The 25,663-nt window shown below is 45.5% G+C and overlaps 1 protein-coding gene across 2 annotated transcripts in view; it reads left to right on the plus strand.

Annotated features, from left to right (window-relative positions):
* CDH3 (cadherin 3) overlaps nt 1–25,663 on the plus strand; it is a 44,595-nt gene that overhangs the window by 8,270 nt on the left and 10,662 nt on the right. The window contains exons 3-12 of one of the 2 annotated variants that reach the window (XM_040633503.1): nt 15,548–15,636; nt 16,789–16,914; nt 17,112–17,267; nt 17,386–17,530; nt 19,076–19,251; nt 19,915–20,043; nt 21,053–21,238; nt 23,433–23,674; nt 24,066–24,211; nt 24,958–25,182. In XM_040633503.1, coding sequence (XP_040489437.1) covers nt 15,548–15,636; nt 16,789–16,914; nt 17,112–17,267; nt 17,386–17,530; nt 19,076–19,251; nt 19,915–20,043; nt 21,053–21,238; nt 23,433–23,674; nt 24,066–24,211; nt 24,958–25,182 — 1,620 coding nt within the window. Of the gene's footprint in view, nt 1–15,547; nt 15,645–16,778; nt 16,915–17,111; nt 17,268–17,385; nt 17,531–19,075; nt 19,252–19,914; nt 20,044–21,052; nt 21,239–23,432; nt 23,675–24,065; nt 24,212–24,957; nt 25,183–25,663 lie in introns of both variants that reach the window. The other variant, XM_008702416.1, reaches the window with a different exon arrangement.

A 25,663-nucleotide genomic window follows, 5' to 3' on the forward strand; every position in this document is an offset into this window, starting at 1 on the left:
CCCCCCCCCCCCCCCGCCCCCCGCCCCACTACTGCCCTCAAGGATTCCTCCCACCTTGTTCTGAGGGGAGGAGCTTGATACACTCTGCCTGTCTCCCCTTGCCCCAGCCAAATCTGGGCATCCTTCCGGTTCTGGGTCACTAGAGCATCTGTGGTCTGCAAATTCCTCAAGCTGACAGAATCCCCTCCTGGCTGTGGTAGCCGTGATCCTGCTGAACTTCCTGGGTGCTGGGATGCTTCTGCTCTCTCCGCAAACCAAAATGCCTTATCAGAGCAGACAGACACCTTACTTTTTCCCCATTCCCCATTTTTGAACTCACAACTCTCTTTTGCTGTCTGACATCTGAGGAGAAGGCCTCAGAGTCAGGGCCCCACAGCCAGGAGGTGGGAGAGTTGGTGGCTTCTTCCCCTTCATGAGAGCCTCCGAGGCTACACAGAACCCCAGGGAGGGGAGATCTGTTCTCCACCGGACCCCAAGGCATCTCAAGGGCTGGATGGGGAGATGGGGCCAAGGAGCCACAATCCCAGGCTTTCCTTTTCCCTTTCAGTCTCAGGGCCCCGCATTTTTGTTTAAGAGCGTGTAAGATGAGTTCAGTGTTACAGCTCTCTTACCAAGAACCCTTAAACCTGTGTTGGAGGCGAGAAGTAGGTTGATTTGGCCCACCATTCTGACCTCAGGGTCTCACATCAGCTTTAGAAGTCTTTGTTCCCCTGGAATTCACTGTGTACAGGAGTGCATATGTATTTTTCGGAGAAGATTCTTCCCCCTAATTTGGGAAACCTAGCATATTCCTCACTGTCTTCCCAAACTCTGCCAGCTCAAGTGCATTCAGTTCTTCAGTCTTGTCAAATGTGGGTAGAGGCCTGATGGTGGACATCTGGGCAGGGGAAGATAGGGTTCTCAGCATTGAGGCTCCAACTGTCATGTGTGTGAGAAGTGCCTTCATGTCCCTGGAGCTACAAGGAGGTGGACTACTGTTTGGTTACTAACAGGGCAGGACTGGAGCGTTCTGCTCCTCTGCTGGGCGTCTTGCTTAAGACTGGCTGCCTTCTCACAACAAGTCCAATCTTGTCGTAGCTTCAGGCAGAGAGAAAAGACAGCTACTTGTGGTCTCCTCATACACAAGCCAGAACAAGATGCCAGGCCCACACCCTGCCCTCTCCTTGTGGAGTCTGCCTCAGCTGGGCCTTCCCACCAGGGCTGCTTGACCTGCAATTTTCTTGTCTTTTATGGTCTTTTTCCGCTTCCAAAATGCTTCTGCATTCCCCAGCGGCGACTCAACCACACTCCAACTGGTTTACCGGTCTTTAGACACTGAATCAGTAGTTTGCAAGCTGGCTAAGTATCGGAATTGCCTAGGGGGCTTTTTGTTTTCATCACATCCCCCTCCATATGTACTATTGATATTGTTTATGTAGGGTTGGGCTGGTTGGTTGGAATTTTACATTAATCCATGGATATATGTTCACTGTAAAGACCATGTTTTTCAATAAAATATGTAACAGTATGTGACAGGTACAGCTCGTAGTATTTTATATGTATTAGCATGTTTAATCACCATAACACCCCTTGGAGTAGGTAGTATTATTATCCCCATTTTACAGATGAGGAAACTGAGACCAGAGAGGTTAAGTAACTTGCCCAAGATCACACAACTGATAAACAGCAGAGCTTGGATTCAAATGTAAGCAGCCCAAGCTTTAACCAATGAACTCCACTGCCTCTCAATAGAAGCAGATCAGAAGTAAACACAGGAAAGTTCTTCTCTTCCTCAGTTCTCCTGCCCAAAGATAAGCACATCCAGTGGTTTAATGTCAATCCTTGTGGACCTTTTTCTTTACAAGAAACTTATGTGTGCATTCAGGGATTTTTTTAAACAAGAATTGGACTATGTCAAGCATATAAACTTTGTAACTTGCTTTTTTAACTTACTGAATCACAGGCCTCTTTCTCCATATTGTTAAATCTACATCTATCTTGTTTTTAACAGCTCCGTAGTCTTCTATGTGGTGGATATATCATGATTTATTTAGCTAAACCCTTGTTTTTATCTTTTACAGATGTGGAAGTAAGGAGGAGTTAACATAAAAAATTGTAAAGTGTTTGGATTTTCAGAAACCTAACTATCAGTAATCACCTTATTAGGAAAAACTGCTGTAGAAGGATGATCACGTGAATTGTTCATCTTAACCCCATTCACATAAATTAAGCTTTTCTGTTCAAATAATACCTTTAAGACGACAGGCTTTGCAGTAAACTTATTAAGGTTACTACGTCATTTAAAAACCATTACTTTTGGGGCGCCTGGGTGGCTCAGTCGGATAAACGCCAGACTCTTGGTTTCAGCTCATGTCATGATCTCAGGGTCGTGAGTACGAGCCCCACATGGACTCCAGGCTCAGCGGGGAATCTGTTTCTCACCTCTTCCTCTCCCTCAAATAAATAAATAAATAAATCTTAAAAATAATAAAAACCCATTAGTTTTCACACTAACCATTGTTTGGTGACAATTATCTAAATGTTTCAGAAGTATTTGAAGTCATCAAAACTTTACAAAATATAAGCTGCTTACCTCAGAAGTAAACTGTAAAATCTCAGCACTTGCATTATTTTCCTTGAGTGTTGAGAGTTTGAAAATGTGATGTTCACTGAAAGCAAAAATGAAAATTTTCTAATTTTTCTTTAGATGTCAAAATCTAGTTAGCAAGCATTTTGCTGAAGAAAAGTTGATTTCCATTCTTTCTTTCTTTCTTTTTTTTTTTTTTAAGATTTTATTTATTTGTCAGAGAGAGATGGAGACTCAGCACAAGCAGGGGGGAGCAGCAGGCAGAGGGGGAAGCAGGCTCCTTACTGAGCAAGGAGCCTGATGTGGGGCTCCATCCCAGAACCCTGGGATTATGACCTGAGCCGAAGGCAGGCACTTAACTGACTGAGCCACCCAGGCATCCTGGTTTCCATTCTTAAAGAGGATATTCATTTATGATCTTATTTTCTCCCCCAAGAGGTGCTTATGGGCTTTTTCTTAAACCCAAAGATTGCTGTAATAAACAGTCTTGTAGAAGGCAGTTGCATGATTTAAAAGATGCATTCTTGAAAACCTCAAATAATTCATAACTCCCATGATTGAAGACTTACGTTCTCATGTGACTGTATGTGAAGTGTATGTGTGTTAGGGGAGTGCCTACAATTCACTAGTATCTCCAGTTGTGAAATTATGTGACTTTACACTATTTAATTTGGGAGGTTTGCATTTCTTCAAACTTTGCATATAAAATGGGACTTGAATATTTATGGCACCATTTCAAATTTCTATAATTGAAATTTGCATAAAATGTGTTATAGTGTGTAGAGTGCCTGAGCTGGAGTTCCACAATGCCTGGGTTAAATCTGTCTATTTAACAGTTGTGGAAACTTGGGTAAGTTGTTTAACCTCAATGCCTCAGTTTCCTTATCTGTAAAATAGGGATAATTATGGGGATCTGATAAGGCTTTGGTATGGATTTAATGAATTAGTATATGAAAAAGCATTTAGTAAATAAATGTTTAGGTGTTAGCGGTGGTGAAGTAGCAGTATTGTTATAACTGTAATAGTTTGTATACATATTTCCTTAGAATGCATTCCTAGAAGCAAAATTGGTGGGTCAAAGGACTTTCATAGTTCGCTCAACATTATCGAACACCTACTTTGTATCAGGCACTGAGCTAAGTGTTGAGATACAGTGATAAGCAAATTCCAACGTAGTCTTTGCCTTTGGGCATTATTGAGAGTAATAAGGAAGATAGACAATTAGATAATAACAAGTAAACATATAATTACAGTTGTAATAAATTATGTGGCAGAAAGTTACATAGAGCTTCCCTGAGAAAGTAACTTGCTTTGGGATGTGAAAGATGTTAGGAGTTAACTGGGTAGACTGGAGCGGGAGTGTAGAGACACACTGTTGTGGACGGGGGAGCAGCATGTGTAAAGGGGTTATGCTGCATTTAAGAAGAGCACTAATGTGGCTAGACAGCAGAGACAGGGAATTGAGCATATTAAAGATTTTTTTTTTTTATCCTCAGAACAATGGCACACCATTGATGAGTTTCCAACAAGAAAGTGATCTTATTTCATTTTTTCAAATGTATGATCTGTTGTGTTTTAAAAGATCCTTTTTTTTAAATGGAGATTTTTGCACTCATTGAAGCTAAATATGATGCGGTATGTACTAAAGCAATGTGGGTAGAGATGAAGAGGCATGAATCTTGATCATTGACCGGGAAGGGGAGTCTGAAGGAAAAATGGTCATCGAAGACGATGATGCTAGTTAACCGTATGCCAGGCACTGTGCAAAGTATTAATTGAGTTAGATATTAACATCATTCCATTTTATAGGTGAGAAAACAAACTTGCCCAAAGGTGGTGATGGAGCCAAAATTAGAGTCCAGGTACTCTAGACCCAGACTCTGAGCTGCTTCTGGGACCCAGATTTTGGGTTTGAGTAGCTGAGTACATGATATGTCATCCTCTGAGAGACATGAAAAAGGGCCATATTTGGGCTAAGAGTTGAAGATCATGGATTTGCTTTTTGACATCCTGATTTCAAGATAACCTTTAAAACATCCAGGGGGAGGGGTGCCTGGGTGGCTCAGTTGGTTAAGCATCTGCCTTTGGCTCAGGTCATGATCCCAGGGTCCTGGGATTGAGCCCCACGTTGGGCTCCCTGCTCCATGGGGAGCCTGCTTCTCCCTCTCCCGCTCCCCCGCTTCTCCTTCTCCCTCTGCCTGCCACTTCCCCTACTGTGCACGCTCATTTGCACTGTGTCTCTCTGTCAAATAAATCTTTAAAAAAAAAAAAAAAATCCAGGGGGAAATACTGCATAAACAGATAAAGAAGTTCTCCAGGTGAATCACTGAGCTATGTTTGGGAAACAATGCTTTTACCCACCAGACCCTTAATTGCTATCCCAGATATCCCAGGATGATCACTAAGATCTCTGTTCTGGTATGGTCCTGGAATCCGTAAGCCAGGCAGCATACCTCATGCTGAACTTTGAGTCAGCCCTATTCCAAACTCCCAGGGTGCTGTGGAGTACTGCCCAGCTTGGGTTTTTCTCTGAGGATTATAAGGGAGGACCTGCTCCCAAGGGTAAGGAGGAACCTGAGTAGTAATGCAGCTCTTTGAAAAGAGTTTTCAACAGAGAAGCAGAAAGAAATTCCCCAGAAAGAATTGCTTTCTCCTCAATAACATGGGGTTACATAACTTCACTAGTGGTGGTGGTGGGGGAATCATAACATCTAATTCTGATAGCAAATCAAATATATAATTTACAGAAAAACCAGAAGATAAGCAAAATGGAAGCCCACCATCCATAAAGGACCTCTGTTGTTTCAAATGAACATTTTCAGTAGATCTGCCAGGGCCATTTCCCTCACCAAGTGTTCACTGATGTCTAATCTGAGGGGGAGGGCCGGAGTTCCAGGGCTTCACTGCCCTCCCGCTCGCCTTCCAGTCCTGCTCCCCTAACAATCCAGCTTCATCTTCTACCTCGGTGGGTAGAAGGGCTCCATGCTGAGGGCCTCTAAAGCCTGGTGGGACCCCTCTGCTGGAAGATCCAGGTCCAGAGTTGAGCGGTGCTTTGAGGGGGGCCATCTGGCAGGAATAGCGACACTCTGCCAGGGTCATGCTGTCGCCCAGGAGCTGCTTGTCTGTGTAAAGCCACTGCTGCACCGGCGGCCACTTGAGAATGCCCTCCACCAAGCGTTCCACCATAGTGCTTGACTCCTCAGCGGGGCTGAAGATGGTGACCTTGTGTTGATGAATCATCACGATCACCTCCATGGCAGTGAGTTCACTAGCTCCACTCTCAGCTTTTGGAAAACAGAGTCTGGGTCCTCTGAGGACCGCTGTGGAGCCGCCTCAAGCGCCTTATCTCCCGGCAAGGCACCAACTGCCTGCGGGGTTATTGAACCCCTTGGCTTCCCAGCATGTCTTGTGGACTCCGCATGCCCCAGCCCACCCCTCCCCCTAGCCCAGCATCCTTCGCGCCCACTCCCTCATCCAGCTGAGTGCCTTAGCCTAGGTCTTGCTCACTGTCCACCATCTTGGGTTTCCTTTTCTTCTGGGATCATTGGTGCTAGGGAAAGCTAGGGCACCTTCCTGGTGCCAAGGCTTAGCCCTATTCCCTTTCTGTCTTTGTCTTTTCAAACTCCCTCCCCCTGCACCTTTCCAAGTATAAAAATATTAATATTTTATATCTATAAATGACTATTTTGTGGGTCGCCTGGCTGGCTCAGTCAGAGGAGCATGGAACTCTTGATCTTGGGGTTGTGAGTTCAGCCGCTTGTTGGGAATTAAAGATTACTAAAAATAAATAAACTTTTATAAATAAATAAATGGCTGTTTTGTGACCTGGCTTTTTTTTCCTCCTCAGCAGAGCAGGGTTTTTCCTTGATAGGTTGTCTTTTTCTTTTTCTTCTTTTTTTAAAAGTATTTATTTATTCATTTAAGTGATCTCTACACACAACGTGGAGCTCCGACTCAGGACCCTGAGATCAAGAGTTGCATGCTGTTTGACTGAGCCAGCCAGGCGCCCCTATAGGTTTTCCTTTATGATATTTAATGCTGTAGATGAGACATTGAGTGACAGTAGCACACATAACTATTCTGTTGAAAGTTAAGTTGTTGTGACTGACTTTTTTTTTTTTTTTTTTTTTAAGTTTCAGCAACAGTTATGAATATCTTTCCGGTTATGGTTTTGTCCTGTCTGGGATGATTTTCTGACACAACTCCTGGGTCAAAGGGCTTGTTTAAGGCTTCTTGTCAGGAAGGTGCCAATTTACACTCTCTCACCCCCTAACAGTTTATAGCAGCACCAACACTCGTTCTTTTAATTGGTATTTTAGTGAACTATTTTCCTAAGTGTAGCTTTACTCAGGAAAATGCCAGAATCTTCTTTTAAGGCGGTTCTGTATACTTATCCCATGCAACTAGTTATCCCAGCCCCTTAACAGAAGGCAGTGATACTTATGAGCACACATTTGTTTGCTTTGTGAGCTAGATGTATCCCTAAGCCAGAATGCAGACTTGATTATCTCTCTTCCATCCCCCACAAGCTTCCTTTTGGCTACAGTACTTTAAAACTGATAATACTCTTCCCTTCTAGTTTAAATGCCCAAAGATCAGCAGGCCAGTTGGCCAAGATTGATCACTTGAAGAACATTTTATTCCCAGAGAGATGGGTGGTTTTATTTTGTCAGAACATCCAGTAAAGTTGGACATTGAGACTTTATAGCACCTCCGTGTCGTGGCTGAGAAGACAAGATCCTGACCTTCAAGGGTGTTCCCTTGGCGGTGGGGAGGCGTCTAGGCAATTCCAACCTTAAAAGCAGGACTGGAATGTGTTCTCAGCCCAGTATCCGTCAGTTCTTATAAGTCTACTTAAAAAGCTTTCTTTTTTTCAACAGCTCTCGTACCCCGGGGACTTGACTCTTCTCACCCAACTTTTATAGTGGTGCCAGTTCAGGATCTAAGGCCAGGCTTGGCAGGATGGTCTTTAGAGAGGAGCTTTGAGCACAGGCCAGGGACTCCTGGTTCCATTGGATGTCTTTTTATGTAGTGCAGATACACAGAGCTCTGATTATTATTTCTCTAGAAGCAGTCTCAAGTTACTAACTCCCTTCCCCAACAATATTCTAGGAATTGTGTACTTAGGCTCAATGCTGAAAGCTATCAATTTATATTAAAATACTTAACTCTCCATCAGCTTCATTGGCTTTGTGATTCAGAATTTCTTGAGTCTAGGGTGGTTAAATGATTTTAAGGTCCCAGGTGGATGCGGAAGAACTCTGTTTAGGTGTCATTTCCAGTCTTAAGGTCTGAACTATTGCCCCATGTGCTCATCAGTGCTCACCAACTTGCCCTCGGAAAAAGTTTGACACAAGCCCATTCATGCTCTCATGTCTTGGCCAAGATGTGTGGCCTTGTGGAGCTAGGCTACAGTCAGGAATGGGCTTACTTCACTAGCTGTTAGAAGGTGGGGTAGAAGGGGATGAGTGATGATGAGACCTGGTTTCAGATCAATTTCATTTTGAAACCAGTAATCCAAGCCAGTGGTGCCAGGAAACATCTAGGAGGAAGTTGTAATGATCTGCCCCAGGGCTTACCATTTGCCAGCCTCTCTATGACTCATGGCTTACAGAAAAAACTGCTCATGTTCCTACACGTGCCTCAGCAAGTTTCCCTGGGCAGTTTTGCTTGTCTGTAAGGTGGCCATCCTCTGCCTCCCCCGTAAACCATAGAGCACCCCTACCAAACAGTCCTCTCCTAATGCAGACGGAGCCAGCTCCCGGTCAGGCTCTTCGGTCCTATGTATCTCCTTCTTGCTTTGGTGCTTCATCCCTCAGGTAAAGCATTTGGCTGTCTCTGACCCCTTGCCCACTTTGAGAGATGGTTTCTCTTTGGTGTAGGGAGAGGCCCAGAGTTAGGATCAGAAACCTAAATTAGTTGTGAGTAGTTGTGAGGTGCTTTTTATTGAGGGCTTGCTGTGAGCTAGAAATAGTACTCAGAGCATATAAACATTATCTTATTTAATGCTCCAAATAATCTTGAGAGTTAAGTAGTAATATTTCCATTTTCAGATGAGGAAACAGCTTCCATATGCGCCCACAATATGGATTTGAGCCCAGGTCTTTGAGACTGTAAATCCCATGCTCTTCGTCATTTACCTGCCTTTAGGATTTGAAATCTGGTCCTACTGCTTCCTACTTATGCGGCCTTGTATACTGGACTTACTGGACTCTGCAGCTGCTTCCTGAGGCACTGTAGTTCCAGGCAGCCTCTTGTTTTCTGAGTTGTCATAATGGGGGCAGTAATATTCACCTTGCAGGTTATTTTCTAAGGAATGGGATAGGAAAACACTTAGCTAGGTGTCTCAGGCAGAGTGGGTTGAGGCTTGTTCCTGCCTGCCTGACTCATGCCCCTGGGTTGTGCTCTGTATCCACTGACTGCAGGTTAAGGCTGATGGGGCCAGGCCCTCTGATGCAATGAGAACACGCAGCCTAAGTGGGAGGCACGTACACTTGGAGTGCATGTCTGTTGACTTCTCCTTGATTGTTGGCACTGTCCTCTCTAACAGTAGGTGGATAGCCAACTATAAATATTTGGAACCATAGGATAATGGAAATGTGCCAGCAACAGGACACTGAAGTGTCCTGTGCATTTTGCGGGGTGGGGCAGATTTCGTAGAAAACAGGGAGAGGGTTTCTGGGTTCCTGGAAACTTTCAGAGTTTGGGGGATTAAGGCTTCTGATAGGGGGCGCGTCAATCCATTAGCCTCTAAATGGATAACCTGATAGGAGAGGATGGAGACCTCATAGTGTTTTGTTAGGGGAAACAGCTAACAGACTTATCTGGCCACCCAACCCTCTGCTAGCTGAAGACCTTCCCTTAGGAAGAAGGCTGTTTTGAGAATGGGAAATGGGACTGTTAATTTTTTTTAAAGATTGATTGATTGATTGATTTCAGAGAGAGAGCGCACAAGTGGGAGGGGCAGAGGGACAGGGAAAGAGACTCTCAAGCAGACTCGGTGTGGAGCGTGGAGCCCCATACAGGGCTTGATTGCATAACCCTGAGATCACCACCTGAGCTGAAACCAAGAGCCAGACACTTAACCGACTGCGCCACCCGGGTGCCCCGGGACTGTTAATTTTTTATCAGTATTTGAATAGCTAATGCATTCATGCAGGTCAGAATTTAGAAGTGTAGTCAGTAAAAAAAAAAAAAAAAAAAAAAAAAAAAAAAAACTCATCCCTGTTCCCTACCTGCTGGTTTTTCCACCTGTAAGCCCAGCTTTTTTGGGTCACCTTCCAGAGGATTTTTCAAACACAATTAAAAATACAAATGTTAGCATATTAATATAGACTATGTTGATCTTTATCTCTTGTTTAAATTAATTGTATGTCTTAGAAATCTTTCCATATCAATACGTAGGAGCTTCCTCATCATGATTAGCTTTTTTGTGTTTGTGTGGCTGCGTAGTGTTCTTTTGTATAGATGGTGTCATAATACAAAGTTCATCTCTTATTGATGGACATTGGGATTGTCTGGGGTTTTGCTATTACAATCAATGCATCATTGAATAGTTTAGTAGAAAGGTGATTTTGGACAGGAGGCAATATCCTGTACAAATTTAAAGGTACTTGAGAGGGGCGCCTGTGTGGCTCAGTTGGTTAAGCGTCTGCCTCGGCTTGGGTCATAATCCTAGAGTCCTGGGATCGAGCCCCGTACAGGGCTCCCTGCTTGGTGGAGAGGCTGCTTCTCCCTCTCCCCACCCCCTATTCATGCTTTCTCTCTCAAATAAATAAATAATCCTTAAAAATAAAATAAAGTAAAGGTACTTGAGGATAGACGCTTGTTCCCTGATGCATCATCCCTGGTTTCTAGAAGAATGTTGGACACTTAGGAAGCACTCAGCTAGCTCTTGAATCAACCGCTACGTTGAGGAAACTGGCTTTACAATCTGAATACCCTGGGTTCTATCTCCATTTTCCGTTCACTAGCTGTGTGACCTTGGGCTATCCTCACCTCTGAACCTTAGCTTCCTGGTGTGTTATAAGAGTCTGTGTAAGCTTCTGGGGTTCACAGATTTGTGGTTTGGGGTTTTATCTTAATTGATGTTCAAGATGGCTCTGTGAAGGGGCACCTGGGTAGCGCAGTCGTTAAGCGTCTGCCTTCGGCTCAGGGCGTGATCCTGGCGTTCCGGGATTGAGTCCCACATCAGGCTCCTCCACTGGGAGCCTGCTTCTTCCTCTCCCACTCCCCCTGCTTGTGTTCCCTCTCTCGCTGGCTGTCTCTCTCTGTCACATAAATAAATAAAATCTTTAAAAAAAAATGGCTTTGTGAAGTCTAATTTCCACCTTCCAAATGAAAAAACCTAAATTCGTAATAAGTTGGTTCAATTTCTGCCTCAGCATATTGTTGTTCCCAACTAATGGCATTGAGGGACCTTTGTATGCATCCTTAACACACCTTTAAGAAATGCTGAGTCACCTAAGGAGTTTTAGGTATTCCCTTTATGCTTTTCTTATTCTTATTATATTAAGGAGCAAGTGTGTTTGGTCCTACTACTTTTGAATTAACTCTAATAGCATGCATCTCTCTTTTTAAACCAGGGGAAAGCAGGCCTCAGGCATAAAACTTCAGCAAACAATTGATTCTGGGACCCACAGAATTCAAGTGCTTTACCCAGGATCACCAAGCAAGTTAACGTTAATGCTTCCCCGGGTCTCTGTCCCTTAACTGCATCAAAGGCAGACCCTAACATGCACTCTTATTCATCAGTCCTTTACTTATATTCTCATTTAATCTTCACATCAACCCTGTGAGAGTGATATTGTTATTTTCCCGAAGTCTAGTGCTTTCCTCCAAATATCATACTGTCTCACTGGGCATCTAAAAGTCAAACTCTGCTATTGCAATAGATGGAGAAGGAGAACAGGTAATGGGAGGTAAGGAAGAGATTTAAACAAAACAAAACAAAACAAAACAAAACAAAACAAAAACCCCAACCTATTGGTGTATCAGAGAGACAGAACAACCATAGTGGTTAAGAAAATGACTCAGGCCATGAAGGTCTGGGTAACACTTCTAGCTCCTCTGTTTCCTAGCTATGCAACTTCAGTGAATTCATTTAACCTCTGTTTTCACATTCTAGAAAATGTACTTTAAATCTCCTTCATAGGGTGCTTGGTGAGGATTAAATAAGAAAGTATTTAAATGTCAGCTGTTAATAGGAACTCAGGAGGGGAGGGACTCCCGACTCCTGAGAGTGGTGCAGGTTGCATTAGTTGGCTAGGGCTGCTGTAACAAAGTGACCCAGAGTCAGGGGCTTAAGCAACAAAAAGTAAGGCATTAGCAGGGTTGGTTTTATTTGAGGCCTCTCTCCTTAGCGGGTAGATGGCTGTCTTCTCTCTTCGCTCTGTTACTGTGTTCAGATTCCCTCTTGTAAGGACACTATCACATTGGCTTGGGCCCCACCCTAATGACATCATTTTAATTTAGTCACCTCTTTAAACGTTCTGTCTCCACATACAGTCAGTCACATTTGGAAGTGCTTGGGGTTAGGACTTCAACAGATGAGTTTGGTGGGGAGAACGATGCAATTCATGTTTAGAGAAGAATCTGACAAGAAATTTTAAAAAAGAAGTTGCTGGTAACCCCAGTCATTGGAAAGGTTCATTTTCTTCTAGTCTTTTGAAATGTGCGTAGTTGCATAAATTATATAGGACTTTATACATTCTGCTTACTTTGTTTCACTTCATAGCATAAGAACTTCCCTAGATAACTTAAAAACTTTACTATAAATACCATTTTGCATAGTTGGATAAATAATCCGTGGAGTAAGCGTTCCATAGATTATTTAATTGTTGCCCTTTATTAAGGTGATTTCACCTTTGCCATATATCATTCTTGGTCCTTTTAGTCCTCGGGAAAGCCAGATTTCTCAGAAGATGGGTCTCTAGAGCTGTGTGCAGGAGGCAAAGGGCAGGGTCACTCTGGGAGTCTCGTTACCTCCAGGACCCTCTGGAGTTGACTCAGGCCTAGATCGCTCTTCCCCATCCTACTGGCCAAGCATGTCAGAGTCCACCACTCTTCAATGGGGACCTCGTCAAGGGGACAGCCTGGTTTCTAAGTATCTTCTCTTTGTCACGGGCACATTCCAGCCTCCCCCACCAGATTCTGCCTCTGTGTGCGAGCTCTTGGCTTCTAGGGAGGTGGCGCTGGGCTCTGGGGAGCTGAAGGCAGCTCTGAATGCCTTTAAGCCTCCCTTCTTCCCCCTTCCATTCACTGACCCCTCTCTGCAAAGATGACCCGTGTCTTCACTTCATTCACCTAGGTTAGTTGTGCCTCTTCTTGAACCTCATGTCGATGTGGTCATACCTAGGTCCTCTCCTACATCTAGCCTCTGTTATTCAGCAGTAGGTTTGTAAGATTCATCCACGTGGTCATCTGTCCTTGTGGTTGATTCATTTCATTATGTGAATATACCATGGTGTTTCTGTCCATTCCTCCCTGATGGACCTTTGGGCTGTTTCCAGTTTTTCACTATTAGAAACAGTGCTGCTGTGAACATTATAACACATGCCTTCGGGTGAGTGAGTGAGTGTGTGTGTGTGTGTGTGTGTGTGCGCGTGTGTGTTGGGTCCCTACTGCAAAGCAGAATTGCTAGGTCTTGGGGAATGTGTATATTTAGCTTTGGTAAATACTACCCAACAGTTTTCCAAAATGACTGTTCCATTTTACACTCCCACATCAGACTTCTGCTGTTTTTTCTTATTGAAGTAAAATATGCATAACATAAAGTTGACCATTTTAACCATTTTAAAGTAAATAATTCAGTGGTGTTAAAGCACATTCACAGTGTTGTGCAACCAGCATCACGGTCCATCTCCAAAACCTTTTCATCATACCAAACAAGCTCTGTACCCATTGGACAGTAACTCCACATTTGCCCCTCTCTTCAGCCCCTGGTAACCTCTAGTCTACTTGCTCTCTTAACTATCCTCAGTACCTCGTATATGTGAAATCCTACAGTATTTGTCCTTTTGTGACTGGCTTATTTCACGTATGATGTCCATATTGTAGCATTTGTCGGAATTGTATTACTTTTGGAATAGTGTTCTCTTGCATGGGTATACCACATTTTGTTTATCTGTTCATCTCCGAATGGACACTGGTTGTTTGCACCTTTCAACTACCAAAAAATGGTACTATGGAAATTAGTGTGCAGGTGTCTGTGTTCCTGCTTTCAGTTCTTTGGGCTGTACACCTGGGAGTAGAACTGCTGGATCATACCCTAGTGCTATGTTTACCTTCTGAGGAGCCACCAAGTTCTCACATGGCAGCCGCACCATTTCGCATTCCCAATGCCAGAGGATTCCAAATTCTTCCCATCTTGCCAGCACTTGTTATTCTCCACCCGCCCCCCCCCCACTTTTAAAAATGGTTTTTCTAGTGGGTGTGAAGTGGTATCACACTGTGGTTTTGATTTGCATTTCCCTAATAACTAATGATTCTGAGCATCTTTTCATGCTTATTGGCCATTTGTGTATCTTCTTTGGACAAATGTCTTTTAAGGTTCTTTGTTTTTTAATGTTGAGGTTTAGGAGTTTTTATATCTGGATATTTATCATTTAGAATTCTTTTTCTTTTTTAGGGGCGCCTGGGTGACTCATTTGGTTAAGTGTCCAACTCTTGGTTTTGGCTCAGGTCATGATCTCAGTAGGTCATGAGTTAAAGCCCTGCACTGGGCTCTGTGCTGGGCGTGGTGACTACAAAAAAAAAAAAAAAAGAATTCTTTTTAATATTACACTCACATACTGTTTGAATACTTTGTCATGTTCACATTGCTTTTGTAGTTAAAAAACTCATCTGTTGGGATGCCTGCCTGGCTCAGTTGGTAGAGCCTGCGACTCTCGGCCTTAGGGTGTGTTTGAGCCCCACATTGGGTGTAGAGATGACTTTTTAAAAGATTTTATTTTTAAGTAATCTGTATTCTTTCTTATTTGGAGGAAGGATTTTTTTTTTTAAGTAATCTCTACATCCAACATGGGGCTCGAACCCACAACCCCAAGATCAGAAGTTGTATGCTCTACCAACTGAGCCAGCCCAGTGCCCCAAGGAAGGATTTTTTTAAAACAATCATCATCAGAGAGGAGGAAAGGAGTGGCAGCAGCAGAGGGAGAAAAATAGACCAATTCTCGTCATCTGAGACTAAAGGACAAGTTTTCAAAACATAGTTGGGGGGCCTTATGCCGACATTTCTGTGGCACAGCACTGTCTCCATGGGCCTTGTCGTGCTGCAGCCTAGTTTAATGATGCACACTAGTGTCTGGGCCAGCATCAGGGAACCAAGGGGTCAGAGCATGGTGCTGAAGGGCCCAGGTGTGCCCTAGGTGCCCTCTTTTCATGCTTGGCCACAAGGAAGGGTGGGTAAGAACACTCTCTAGCGAATACCTTGGAGTCAGGCTGATGTGGCTTCTGAATCTCAGTTTTCTTATCTTTGAAAAGAAGCTAATACCTACCTTGGTGGTTAAGGTAGTTGTAGGGATGAAATGGGCCTGGTCTCTGGCTTGGTGAATGGTAGTTATCACCTCAGGGTGCTTATTTAAAGGGTGGCCAAGCAGGGGGATTCCGAGGGAGCACGATAAACTGAAACAGCTAGAGGTTGTCCAGAATGATCTGTGTGGGTAACCAGGTACCCGGATGCATATTACATGTAGGTAGACTCATAGTCTTCCGAAATGCTGAAAATCTTGATTCTTTGGAGTCATGAGCAAAGAAAGGGGCTTGGCTTACAAACCACAAAGTGATCCTCCCTCTTGAGACCAAAGTTGGAAGCCCCATCTGCAATTCGTATTTATTTTATCACAATGGAGACCAAAGCCAGGTCTCCTTCCGGCTTGGAACAGTCCTTGATGCAGAGGACTGTTGTCAAGTGTTGCTTCCCCCGAGGTAGCTTCCAGAAGCCCCCTCCTTCCTCATATTCTCTTTCTTCCTTCCCCACAGTGATCTGCGTGGACTGCCCCAGGCAAGAGTCAACAGCCCTGCTTAGCACTGATGGTGATTTCACTGTGCCAAGTGATAGAACAGTCCAGGTAAAACACCCCGGGCAACCACAAGGCAGAAGAAAACTGCTCTCCATGCATGCCCAACTTGCTGCTGGCCAGGAGTTCGAGGTTTCCGTGGCCATTATGAACCATGTACCACCTGAGAAGAGGCAGTGCTGGCCTTCAGTTGCCCGCAGTTTGCAAACTCTCACTAGGGGCGCCAGAGAGTCAGGCCTGTGGGGCAAACTGCCCTGTGAGCATCCGCCCTGTGGCTTTCCCCTGGGATTCCCTTTCCCATCTCCCTTTCCTTCTTTCCCATATCATCTGGCTAAACCCTGAGGGAAGGTGATTCCAGCACAGGGCTGCCAATCCCATGAGCCTCTGGGAAGACACACCTGAGGCACTTAGGCACTCTTTCTTTTAGTTTTTTGAAGGGCTAATATATCCACGTGGTTCAAAAATTTAAAAAATATTAAAAAGTTACACAATGAATAACCTTCCTTTGTTTCTCTGCATCTACCTAATGCCCTGTCCAAGACACAGATAACCACTGTTACCAGTTTTTTTCTACCAAAATTTCTTTATATATTCTATATTTGTTTGTATTAAATACATTGTTATATATTTTATATATGTATACAGATACACAAATAGACTCTTTTTCTTCTTTCATGCAAAAGCTAGTATACTATTCACATGTCTGCATCTTCTTTCTGCACTTAAAAAATAGGTCAATATACTGCCTGTCCCCTTCTCACAGATAACCCTGTCATTAGTTTCTTTTGTATCTCTCCCCCCATACTGTGTTTATATATGAGCCACTATGAATACCTGGTCTTATTTTCCTACCCTTTCACACAGAAGATGATACGTGTTAACTTTGTTAAATTGTTAAATAAAATACTAAACAATATTATAGTTTAGTATACCTTGTTCTTTTTCACTTAACAGCATTTATCAAAGATCTTTCGTGCCAGGACTTTCTCATTTTTAGAGCAGTATAGCAGTTTGAGTAGATGGAAGTATTATAACATGTATTTAATTGGTTCTCTATAAATGAACACCTGGGATTATTTTCAATTTGTCTTTTGCAGTAAACCCATTTAGTTCTCTCTCCTCACCCTTAATTTCTGTAAGTGAGAGGATGTTGGGTATCTTCCAGCTGTTCGCATGTCTTTAAGGGGTCTTCTCTCCTTGCAGGAAAGGAAAGCATTGAAGATCTCCCCAGCCAACCGTGTCTTGCGAAGACGCAAGAGAGAATGGGTGGTTCCACCAATATCTGTCTCTGAGAATGGCAAGGGCCCCTTCCCCCAGAGGCTGAATCAGGTATGACTGCGTCTTCTCCGCAGAGTCATTGGTGGGTGCAGGGACCCTCATCCAAGGGCCTGCTGATGAGGTTTCTTGCTCCTGGAAGCCTCTGTAACGGCGCAGTTTCTGATAAAGGAGGGCCTCTCCACCCCTTCACACCTTTGTTGCTGTCCTAAGATAGTTGAGACTTAGCAGCTATTTTCTTTTGCTTCCAGCTCAAATCTAATAAGGACAGAGGCACCAAGATTTTCTACAGCATCACAGGGCCTGGAGCAGACAGTCCCCCTGAGGGCGTCTTCACCATAGAGAAGGAAACAGGCTGGTTGTTGTTGAATAAGCCACTGGACCGGGAGAAGATTGCGAAGTATGAGGCAAGTAGCCTGTAGCATCCCACAAGAAGCAGGCCCCCCCACCCCCTGCCGAAAAAAAAGAAGCAGGGCCCTGTGGGGAGGGTGGGGCTGGGCTGACCCCACACCTGTGCACCCACAGCTCTTTGGCCATGCTGTATCAGAGAATGGTGCCTCAGTGGAAGACCCCATGAACATCTCCATCATTGTCACAGACCAGAACGACCACAAGCCCAAGTTCACCCAGGAAGTTTTCAGAGGGAGTGTCTTGGAAGGGGTATTACCTGGTAAGAGGACTGGGGGGCGAGGCGGATAGCTGGGGAGGTTTGCTGGGCCCAGACCTAGCCTTGGGTCATCTTCTGTAACCATCTGGAAGTCAGACCAGACCCCCTAAAGGCTGAAAGAACCCTCCATACCTGATTTCCTCAGCTGTGCATCAGATCACCTGGGATCATCTTAAAAATACAAATTCTCCCACCCATCCCAAGATCCTTGAATAAGAATGATCCTAGGGGGGCACCTGGGTGGCTCAGCCGTTAAGCATCTGCCTTCGGCTCGGTTCTGGGATCTAGCCCTGCATCGGGCTCCCTGCTCTGCTGGGAGCCTGCTTCCTCTCCCTCTCCCTCTCCCCCTGCTTGTGTTCCCTCTCTCACTGGCTGTCTCTCTCTCTGTGTCAAATAAATAAATAAAATCTTAAAAAAAAAAAAAATGATCCTAGAGTACAGCCTGGAATCTGTATATTTAAAAATTTCCCAGAAGCCTCAGATGATCAGCCAGGTTTGGGAACCACTAGCTTTGGAACTACAAAGATCTAGATCTGAATCTTGATTTGCCTTTTTACCTGTGACCCTGGGCAAGTTCTTGACCTCTGAGCCTCAATCTTCACATCTGAAAATGGGAACAATGGAGGCACTTGGGTGGCTCTGTTGGTTGAGTGTCCAGCCCTTGATTTCGGCTCAAGTCGTGATCTCAGGGTCCTGGGATCAGGGCCCCACATCAGGCTCTGTGCCCAGCATGGAGTCTATTTGTCCCTCCCCCTGCTTTCTCTCTCTCAAATGAATAAATAAAATCTTGAAAGAAAGAAAGAAAGAAAGAAAGAAAGAAAGAGAAAGAAAGAAGAAAAGAGGAACAATGTTACCTATAAAGAATTGTGAAGATTAGATATAGCACATAATGACCTAAAGACACATGCTGGTGGGGAGGGGTTCTCTTCCTTCCTCTGAGTTGTGGAGAATTCAAGAAGTGTGAGTTGGTTAGGTTGCCAATATAGAAATCCCCCAAAGAACAATAGTACCTTCAATGAGATGGAACCTTACTTTCTCCCTATATTCAAGAAGCCTAGAGGTGGACAATCAAGGCTGGAATGGTGCTTTAAAGTGTGGGAGACCTAGGCCCCTTCTCTCTCATTGCTCTGCTATTTGGGCTTTATTTCCAAGATTACCATGTAGTTGCTGCTAGAGCTCCAGCCATTACACCTGGACGGGGGGTGGGGGATGAGTGGTGGAGAATAAGCCCCATCCTCAGAAAAGCACTTCCCCCAAAGTTATATATCCCATTTGTCAGAATTTAGTCTCGAGGCCATAGTTAGCTGCAAGAAGGCATGGGAAATAGTTTTGTTCCAGGCAGGCCTGTGCTCAACTTAAAATGATTGAGAATTTTGTTTCTAAGAAAGAAGCGGAGAATGGAAATGGACCAACTAGCAGTCTGCCACAAAGTGGAAGATGGGTGCAAGTCGATGAGCAGGGTGGAGCCTCTTCAGAGTTCCAGAAGTGGGCAAGGCTGGAACTGGAGCTGGGAAGGAAGGATGTTCACTCATTCCTTCTCCCCTGTAGGCACTTCTGTGATGCAGGTGACAGCCACAGATGAGGACGATGCCATCAACACCTACAATGGAGTGGTTGCTTACTCTATCCATAGCCAAGAGCCGAAGGACCCGCATGACCTCATGTTCACTGTCCACCGGAGCACAGGCACCATCAGCGTCATCTCCAGTGGCCTGGACCGGGAGGTGAGTGGCTCCTAGGGAAGGTGCTGCCTAGGCTTGCTCAGGCTGGGGACTAAACGCTCGAGAGCAGAAGCCCCTGTCCATGCCCCCAAAGCCCAAGGCAGAGCTGTGAGAATCCAAGTCAGCTGGGACTGGCTGCTGCTGTGTTCCCGTGTTGATGTCCTACAGCTCTCTGGAGCCACTGGCATGGTGCCAAATGATCTCGTTAAGGCTGAGGAGGCAGCTATAAAATGCGGGCGCTTGATATTTTCTGTCGGTTTCCTCATTTCCTCTCAGAATGGCTCATTTAGCATGCACATTGCCCAGATTCGTCCCTTGTGTGCTACAAAGTAGAATTAGCTCCATGGATATTGGAGTTGCCTACTGTTTCCTAATTAATACCTTTGCCCAAATCCCCATTCAAAGCTCCCATTCTGCATCCGCCCAGGGTCAGGGGGCAATGCCCAGACTGCACCCCCGGTTGGCCCAGGAGAACAGTTTGGGTCTGTATTTCCCCTCCCCCTACACCCTTTGCCTCTGTTCTTTCCTGGGTGAGCAGTGGGGCAGGGATTCAAGAGAACACTGTGAGAGGGAGAGACATTCCCCTTCCCTCCACATATACTCAGGGCTCTGCCTCTGGGAGGGCTGTGAGGAGCCCCTCAGCCTGAACTCTCCTTTCCTCCCCAGAAAGTCCCCGAGTACACACTGACCATCCAGGCGACAGATATGGACGGGGATGGTTCTACCACCACAGCAGTGGCCGTAGTGGAAATCCTGGATGCCAATGACAATGCTCCTGTGTTTGATCCTCAGAAGGTAAGTGCCCTTTCGATACTTCTTCCCTCAGCAGATGATGAAGGACTCAGGTTTTCCTTTCTGATGAAACTCTGGAACTAGCTCACGTTGCTTCCCTTCCCGCCCCACCTCTTACTAGCTGTGTGCCCAGAGGCAAACTACCTAACCTCTTTGTGCCCCGTTTCCTAATCTGTGAAATGGAGGTAGTGATATTACCTGCTGCATTGCTCTGAGTTTTAGAAGGAATAATGTTTGTACAGTTCCTAATGCAATCCCTGGTACCTAAGTGCTCCATATGAAAATCCTTGTTAAGGGGCGCCTGGCTGGCTCAGTTGGTGGAGGATGTGACTCTTGATCTCGGGGTCATGAGTTCAAGCCCCTCGTTGGGGTTAGAGTTTATTGAAAGAAAGAAGGACAGACAGAAATAAAAATCCTTGTTGATAGGAAACTTAGAATTTGCCTCATACCTATACTTACCGTCCTTCACCCAGTAAATGCTGTCTACACCACCAGTGACAGAGGACTCAGTGCCACTCAAGATGACACCCATCCCCCTTCCATCTTTAGATAACTCTGGCTACTGAACGTTATTTAGGCTTGATTAAAAATTTGTTCTGAGCAGCTGAGTTCCCAGTGTTTGCCACCATTCCAGAACTTCCAAAATCGTTACTGATCCATGCTGCATAGCAATCAGGCCCTCGTCCTTCTTGCCACCCTTTTCATACCTTTCTGATCTCAGCTAGGTAGAAGGCCACACGTGGCAGGGTTCAGGGCACCCAGACCTAGTGAGATTACTGGAATATCTTGCCCCTGGGTGTAGGACAAGCAGGCCCACGATCCCTGTGGTCTGTTCCAGCAGCTGTGAGGACATTCTGCATCTGTGTATGTCCTGAAACCCTGGTGGGCGGGTTGGGTGGTCCCAGAAAGCGTGAGTTGCAGGTAGGATCCACAGCTGGCGAAGAGTAGAACAGTCTTAGGGTGGGCGGTTAATCTCTATGCTCTGACAATGCTGTGTTTCCCACACCGACAGTACGAGGCCCGCGTACCCGAGAACATGGTAGGCCATGAAGTGCAGAGGCTGACGGTGACTGATCTGGATGCCCCCAACTCACCGGCATGGCGCGCCACCTACCGCATCTTGGAAGGTGATGACGGGGACCATTTTACCATCACTACCCACCCTGAGAGCAACCAGGGCATCCTGACGACCAAAAAGGTGAGTCCGTTTGGGCTTTAGACAAGGGCCACCCCTGGGGCAGTCAGGTCTGCAGCCTCCAGGACAAGGCAGTATACCACCTGCCTGGGGAACACCTACTTTGGAACATTCACCAGGGAGTGCACCAGGCCCAAGGTTTCTGACACTTTCCTGTCCCTCTCGTGTTAGGGAATGGATTTGTTCAAAGTAAATCTTACCGAGGGACTCAATTCATAGTACAGGTGAGAGTCACGGGTCTGATGGAAGCAGATTAGTGAAGCCTTCCTCCCAGATCCTGATGTCCAGTGGCTGCCCCCAATTCATCTTTTCACACAGTGTCTCTGTTTTATTGGAATTCTTGCTAGTTTTGCATTGAATCCATAATACAGATCTACGTTTTTGCATAGTAAAATGTTTTAAGTTACTTAATAGTGAGAGATATGCTTACTTCTCAAAAAGTCTTTGAATAAAATTGATGCTTTAAGAAGATTGGCCTAATCTTTTATTTATCTATCTATCTATCCATCCATCCTTCTGGTTTGTTATAAAGAATGGCCTAGGGTGTCTGGGTGGCTCAGTCAGTAGGTGAAACGTCTGCCTTCAGCTCAGGTCATGATCCCAGGGTCTTGGGATCGAGCCCTGCATTGGGCTCCAGCTCAACGGGGAACCCGCCGTTACCCCCGCTTGTGCGCTCATGCGCTCTCTCTCACTCTCTCTCTGCCAAAATAAATAAAATCTTAAAAAAAAAAAAATGGCCTAGTTTGAGAAGTGGGGTTTTATATAATACTTTAACGACTATCTCCTTCTTGCAACAAAAACTTTATAATGCCCTTTTTATATTGTGAAATGAATTTCATTTATAATATAACTTATCTAACTTACAAAATTTCTAGAAAAATAGAATGCCCTAACTAAAATGAAGGAGAATTTTACAGGGAAAGTTACTACTGATAATACGATTTTTTTTTTTAAGATTTTATTTATTTATTTATTTGACAGAGAGAGAGAGAGAGCCAGTGAGAGAGGGAACATAAGCAGGGGGAGTGGGAGAGGAAGAAGCAGACTCCCAGCGGAGCAGGGAGCCCAATGTGCGGCTTGATCCCAGAACCCTGGGATCACGCCCCGAGCCAAAGGCAGACGCTTAACGACTGAGCCACCTAGGTGCCCCGATAATACGATATTTCTATATGTAAGCTTTGCGGTGCATATGAGAAAACATAATGAAGTGGTCAGTTACTTGCGTCTCCTTGTGGAATCGTCCAAATGTAGTGGATACTTGATGTCACTTGGGGCTCATGCATACCACAGGTTATACCGATGTCTTTATAAAAACAGCAAATACACAACTTTTATGGAAGGCCTGGACAAGTCAAATTACAAGCTCCCCTCAGAAGTTGCATTCCTGGAAAAGTCAGTATAAAAACAACACCAAACATTTAGTTTATATGTAAAACAAGTAACTATAAACAGATTTTTCACACCCATGAATACGTGAACATCCAAGGGGTTATTGGCAAGTCACATGACCTGTGGGAAAGTTCTTTGTGTCCCTGCTCCAGCCTATAAATGCCAACAGTATCCCCAATCATTACGACAATTAGGCCTCCACAAGTTTCTGGAACACGCTGTAGGGGGCCACCTCCACTGGGAACCAGTTGTAGGGCTTACTGGTCTAGGGATGTTCTAAAAGGCCCTACCAGCCACTCAGAAAGGGCAGGAGGATGGGGCAGTTGGGTGGCTCAGATGGTTAAGCATCCACCTCTTGATTTCAGCTCAGGTCATGATCTCTGGTTTGTGAGATCAAGCCCCATGTCGGGCTCGGCACTTAGCATGGAGCCTACCTGAGATTTCTCTCTCCCTCTCTCCCTTCACTCCCTCAAAAAAAAAGGCAAGAGGCTTTATGGAAAAGACAGCATTTCTTTTTTAAAGATTTATTTTAGAGAGAGGAAAGAGAGAAACTCAAACTGACTCAGCACCGAGCACAGAGCTCGAAGTGGGCCTCCACATGGGGTTCAATTTCCCAACCCTGAGATCACAACTGGAGCCGAAATCAAGAGTCAGATGCTTAACAGACTGCACCCCCTAGGCGTCCCGGGAAGGACGGCATTGTTGATGCTGGGAGCCTCCAGCCCCGCACTGTGGGCCCTTTGTTTCTGACATCACAGCACTGCATCCTCAGACACTGGTGGCTCAGGTCCTCCTTCTTGTCTCTCAGGGCTTGGACTTCGAGGCCAAAAACCAGCACGTTCTGTACGTCGAAGTGACCAATGAGGCTCCCTTTGTGGTGAAGCTCCCAACCTCTACCGCCACTGTAGTGGTCCACGTGGACGATGTGAACGAGGCACCTGTGTTCGTCCCACCCTCTAAGGTCATCGAGGTCCAGGAGGGCATCTCTATCGGGGAGCCTGTCTGCACCTACTCTGCGCAGGATCCTGACAGGGGGAGTCAGAAGATCAGGTAACCAGGAGCTGGGCTCACATGCATCCAAAAGCACTGGTAGTGTTGGATGGGGATTCATTTGGTCAGTGTTTATGCTAATTACCATGAGGATTGCTGCATATTTTGAGCATCACCCCTACACGGGGCCTTCCCTTCCTACCCTCCCCAAGGCTGAGGACTCTGAGCAGAGATCCAGAGGACAGGTACAGCCACTCTCTTTCATGTGTCCCCGCTGGGCCGTCTGCCTGCTGCTCAGGCTCCCATTTAGGGGTGAGGTGCATTTTTCATGTGATCCTGCTTAGGAGCCCCAAGTCCCATGACACCATCTGCCAGTTGGAATGCATAGGCTTTGAATGACAACCAGAATTCTAAGTATTCTGGGTATGACTCTTCAACTTTTCTATTCCAGCTACCACATGCTGAGGGACCCAGCAGGGTGGCTAGCGATAGACCCAGACAGTGGGCAGGTCACTGCCACGGGGGTCTTAGACCGTGAAGATGAACGGTTTGTGATGAACAATGTCTACGAAGTCATGGTCTTGGCCACAGATGATGGTGAGAGCTTCCTCCCCACCCCTCCACTTGGTTACCTTTGGAGCCCATGGCATAGCACATCCCCTCCCCAGACAGAGTATGGTGTTAGGGAGGGTTCTCAGCAAACCAATCTGGACGGTCAAGGGAGACTTGCGGAGGAGCCTTTCAAAGACTGGGATTGGCTGGCTACGGTTTCCCTGAGACCCACGTGTTAGGAGTAAGATTTCTTTCAGCCCAAGTGTGTGGTTCACTGAGCCATGGATTGGCCTGTTGGTTTCCCCTTGTGATTGGATTAGAAGGGGCTGCCTGGAAAGTGCCATGATTGATTAGTGATGTCACACCATGACAGAGTTGGGGGATGTGATTTGATATCTCTGCTTGACACAGTGAAGCGAGGCCTGGAAGCTGGCGAGAAGTCATGGCAGGACTGTGAAGGGAGGCATCCCTAAAGCTCATCAGCAAACACTGCATCAGCCCTGAGGTGGCCAATAGGTTTCCCTTTGGGATAGATTGGTAGTGGCTGTAATTGCTATGATCAGTTAGGAAAATCTGCTGAGAATGATGGCATGATTGTCATGGATTTGCCATCACTGGTTTGATCTATGATGAGACTAGGGCAGGACATGGAGGGGCTTGAAAAGTTACAGCTGGGCAGTAAACAGGAACCTCCCTGAGGCTGACTGCATAGGTCAGAGAGCTTAACATTCACCCATCACCCAACTCAAGGACAGATGCTAAAAACGGCTCCTGTGTGTAATTATGAACAGGGAGCCCTCCCACCACTGGCACTGGGACTCTCCTGCTAACACTTATGGACATCAACGACCATGGCCCGGTCCCCGAGCCCCGTCAGATCACCATCTGCAACCAAAGCCCTGTGCCCCAAGTGCTGAACATCACGGACAAGGACCTGTCCCCCCACGCCTCCCCTTTCCAGGCCCAGCTCACACACGACTCGGATATCTACTGGTCAGCAGAGGTCAATGAGAAAGGTGAGTGAGTGGTGGTGGTAGGTGGGTGTGTGCCCCATACCAGGACCCTGTACACATTCCCACTGAGGTAAGAACATCAAGCAAATGTTACTTATTAACTTAGTGTAAGCCTTTAAGAATGTTCTAGCCCAACCACCTTCCTGTACAGTTGGAAAAACGAGGCAGGGAGAGAGAGGGTATGACTTTCTCAATCTCACATAATGAAAGAGCCAGGACTCCTACAGTGATAATAGCTCACATGCCCTGAGCACGCTTACTGTGTGTTACACAGCACTTCAGACACTTCATAGATTAGGTTACTCAGTCCTCATGGCAACCCACATATACATGTGTGTGCGCCCATTTTACACATGAGGAAACCAAGGCTTACAGAAGCTTAAATATCTTGGCAGAGGCATTACGGCTAGAAAATGATGCCACCAGAATTTTAATCCAGGCACTCTGATTTACCATTGGTGCATTTATTGAACCCTGATCATAT

This window comes from Ursus maritimus, unplaced genomic scaffold, assembly GCF_017311325.1.
Source record: "Ursus maritimus isolate PB19 unplaced genomic scaffold, ASM1731132v1 scaffold_19, whole genome shotgun sequence".
NCBI lineage: Eukaryota > Metazoa > Chordata > Mammalia > Carnivora > Ursidae > Ursus > Ursus maritimus.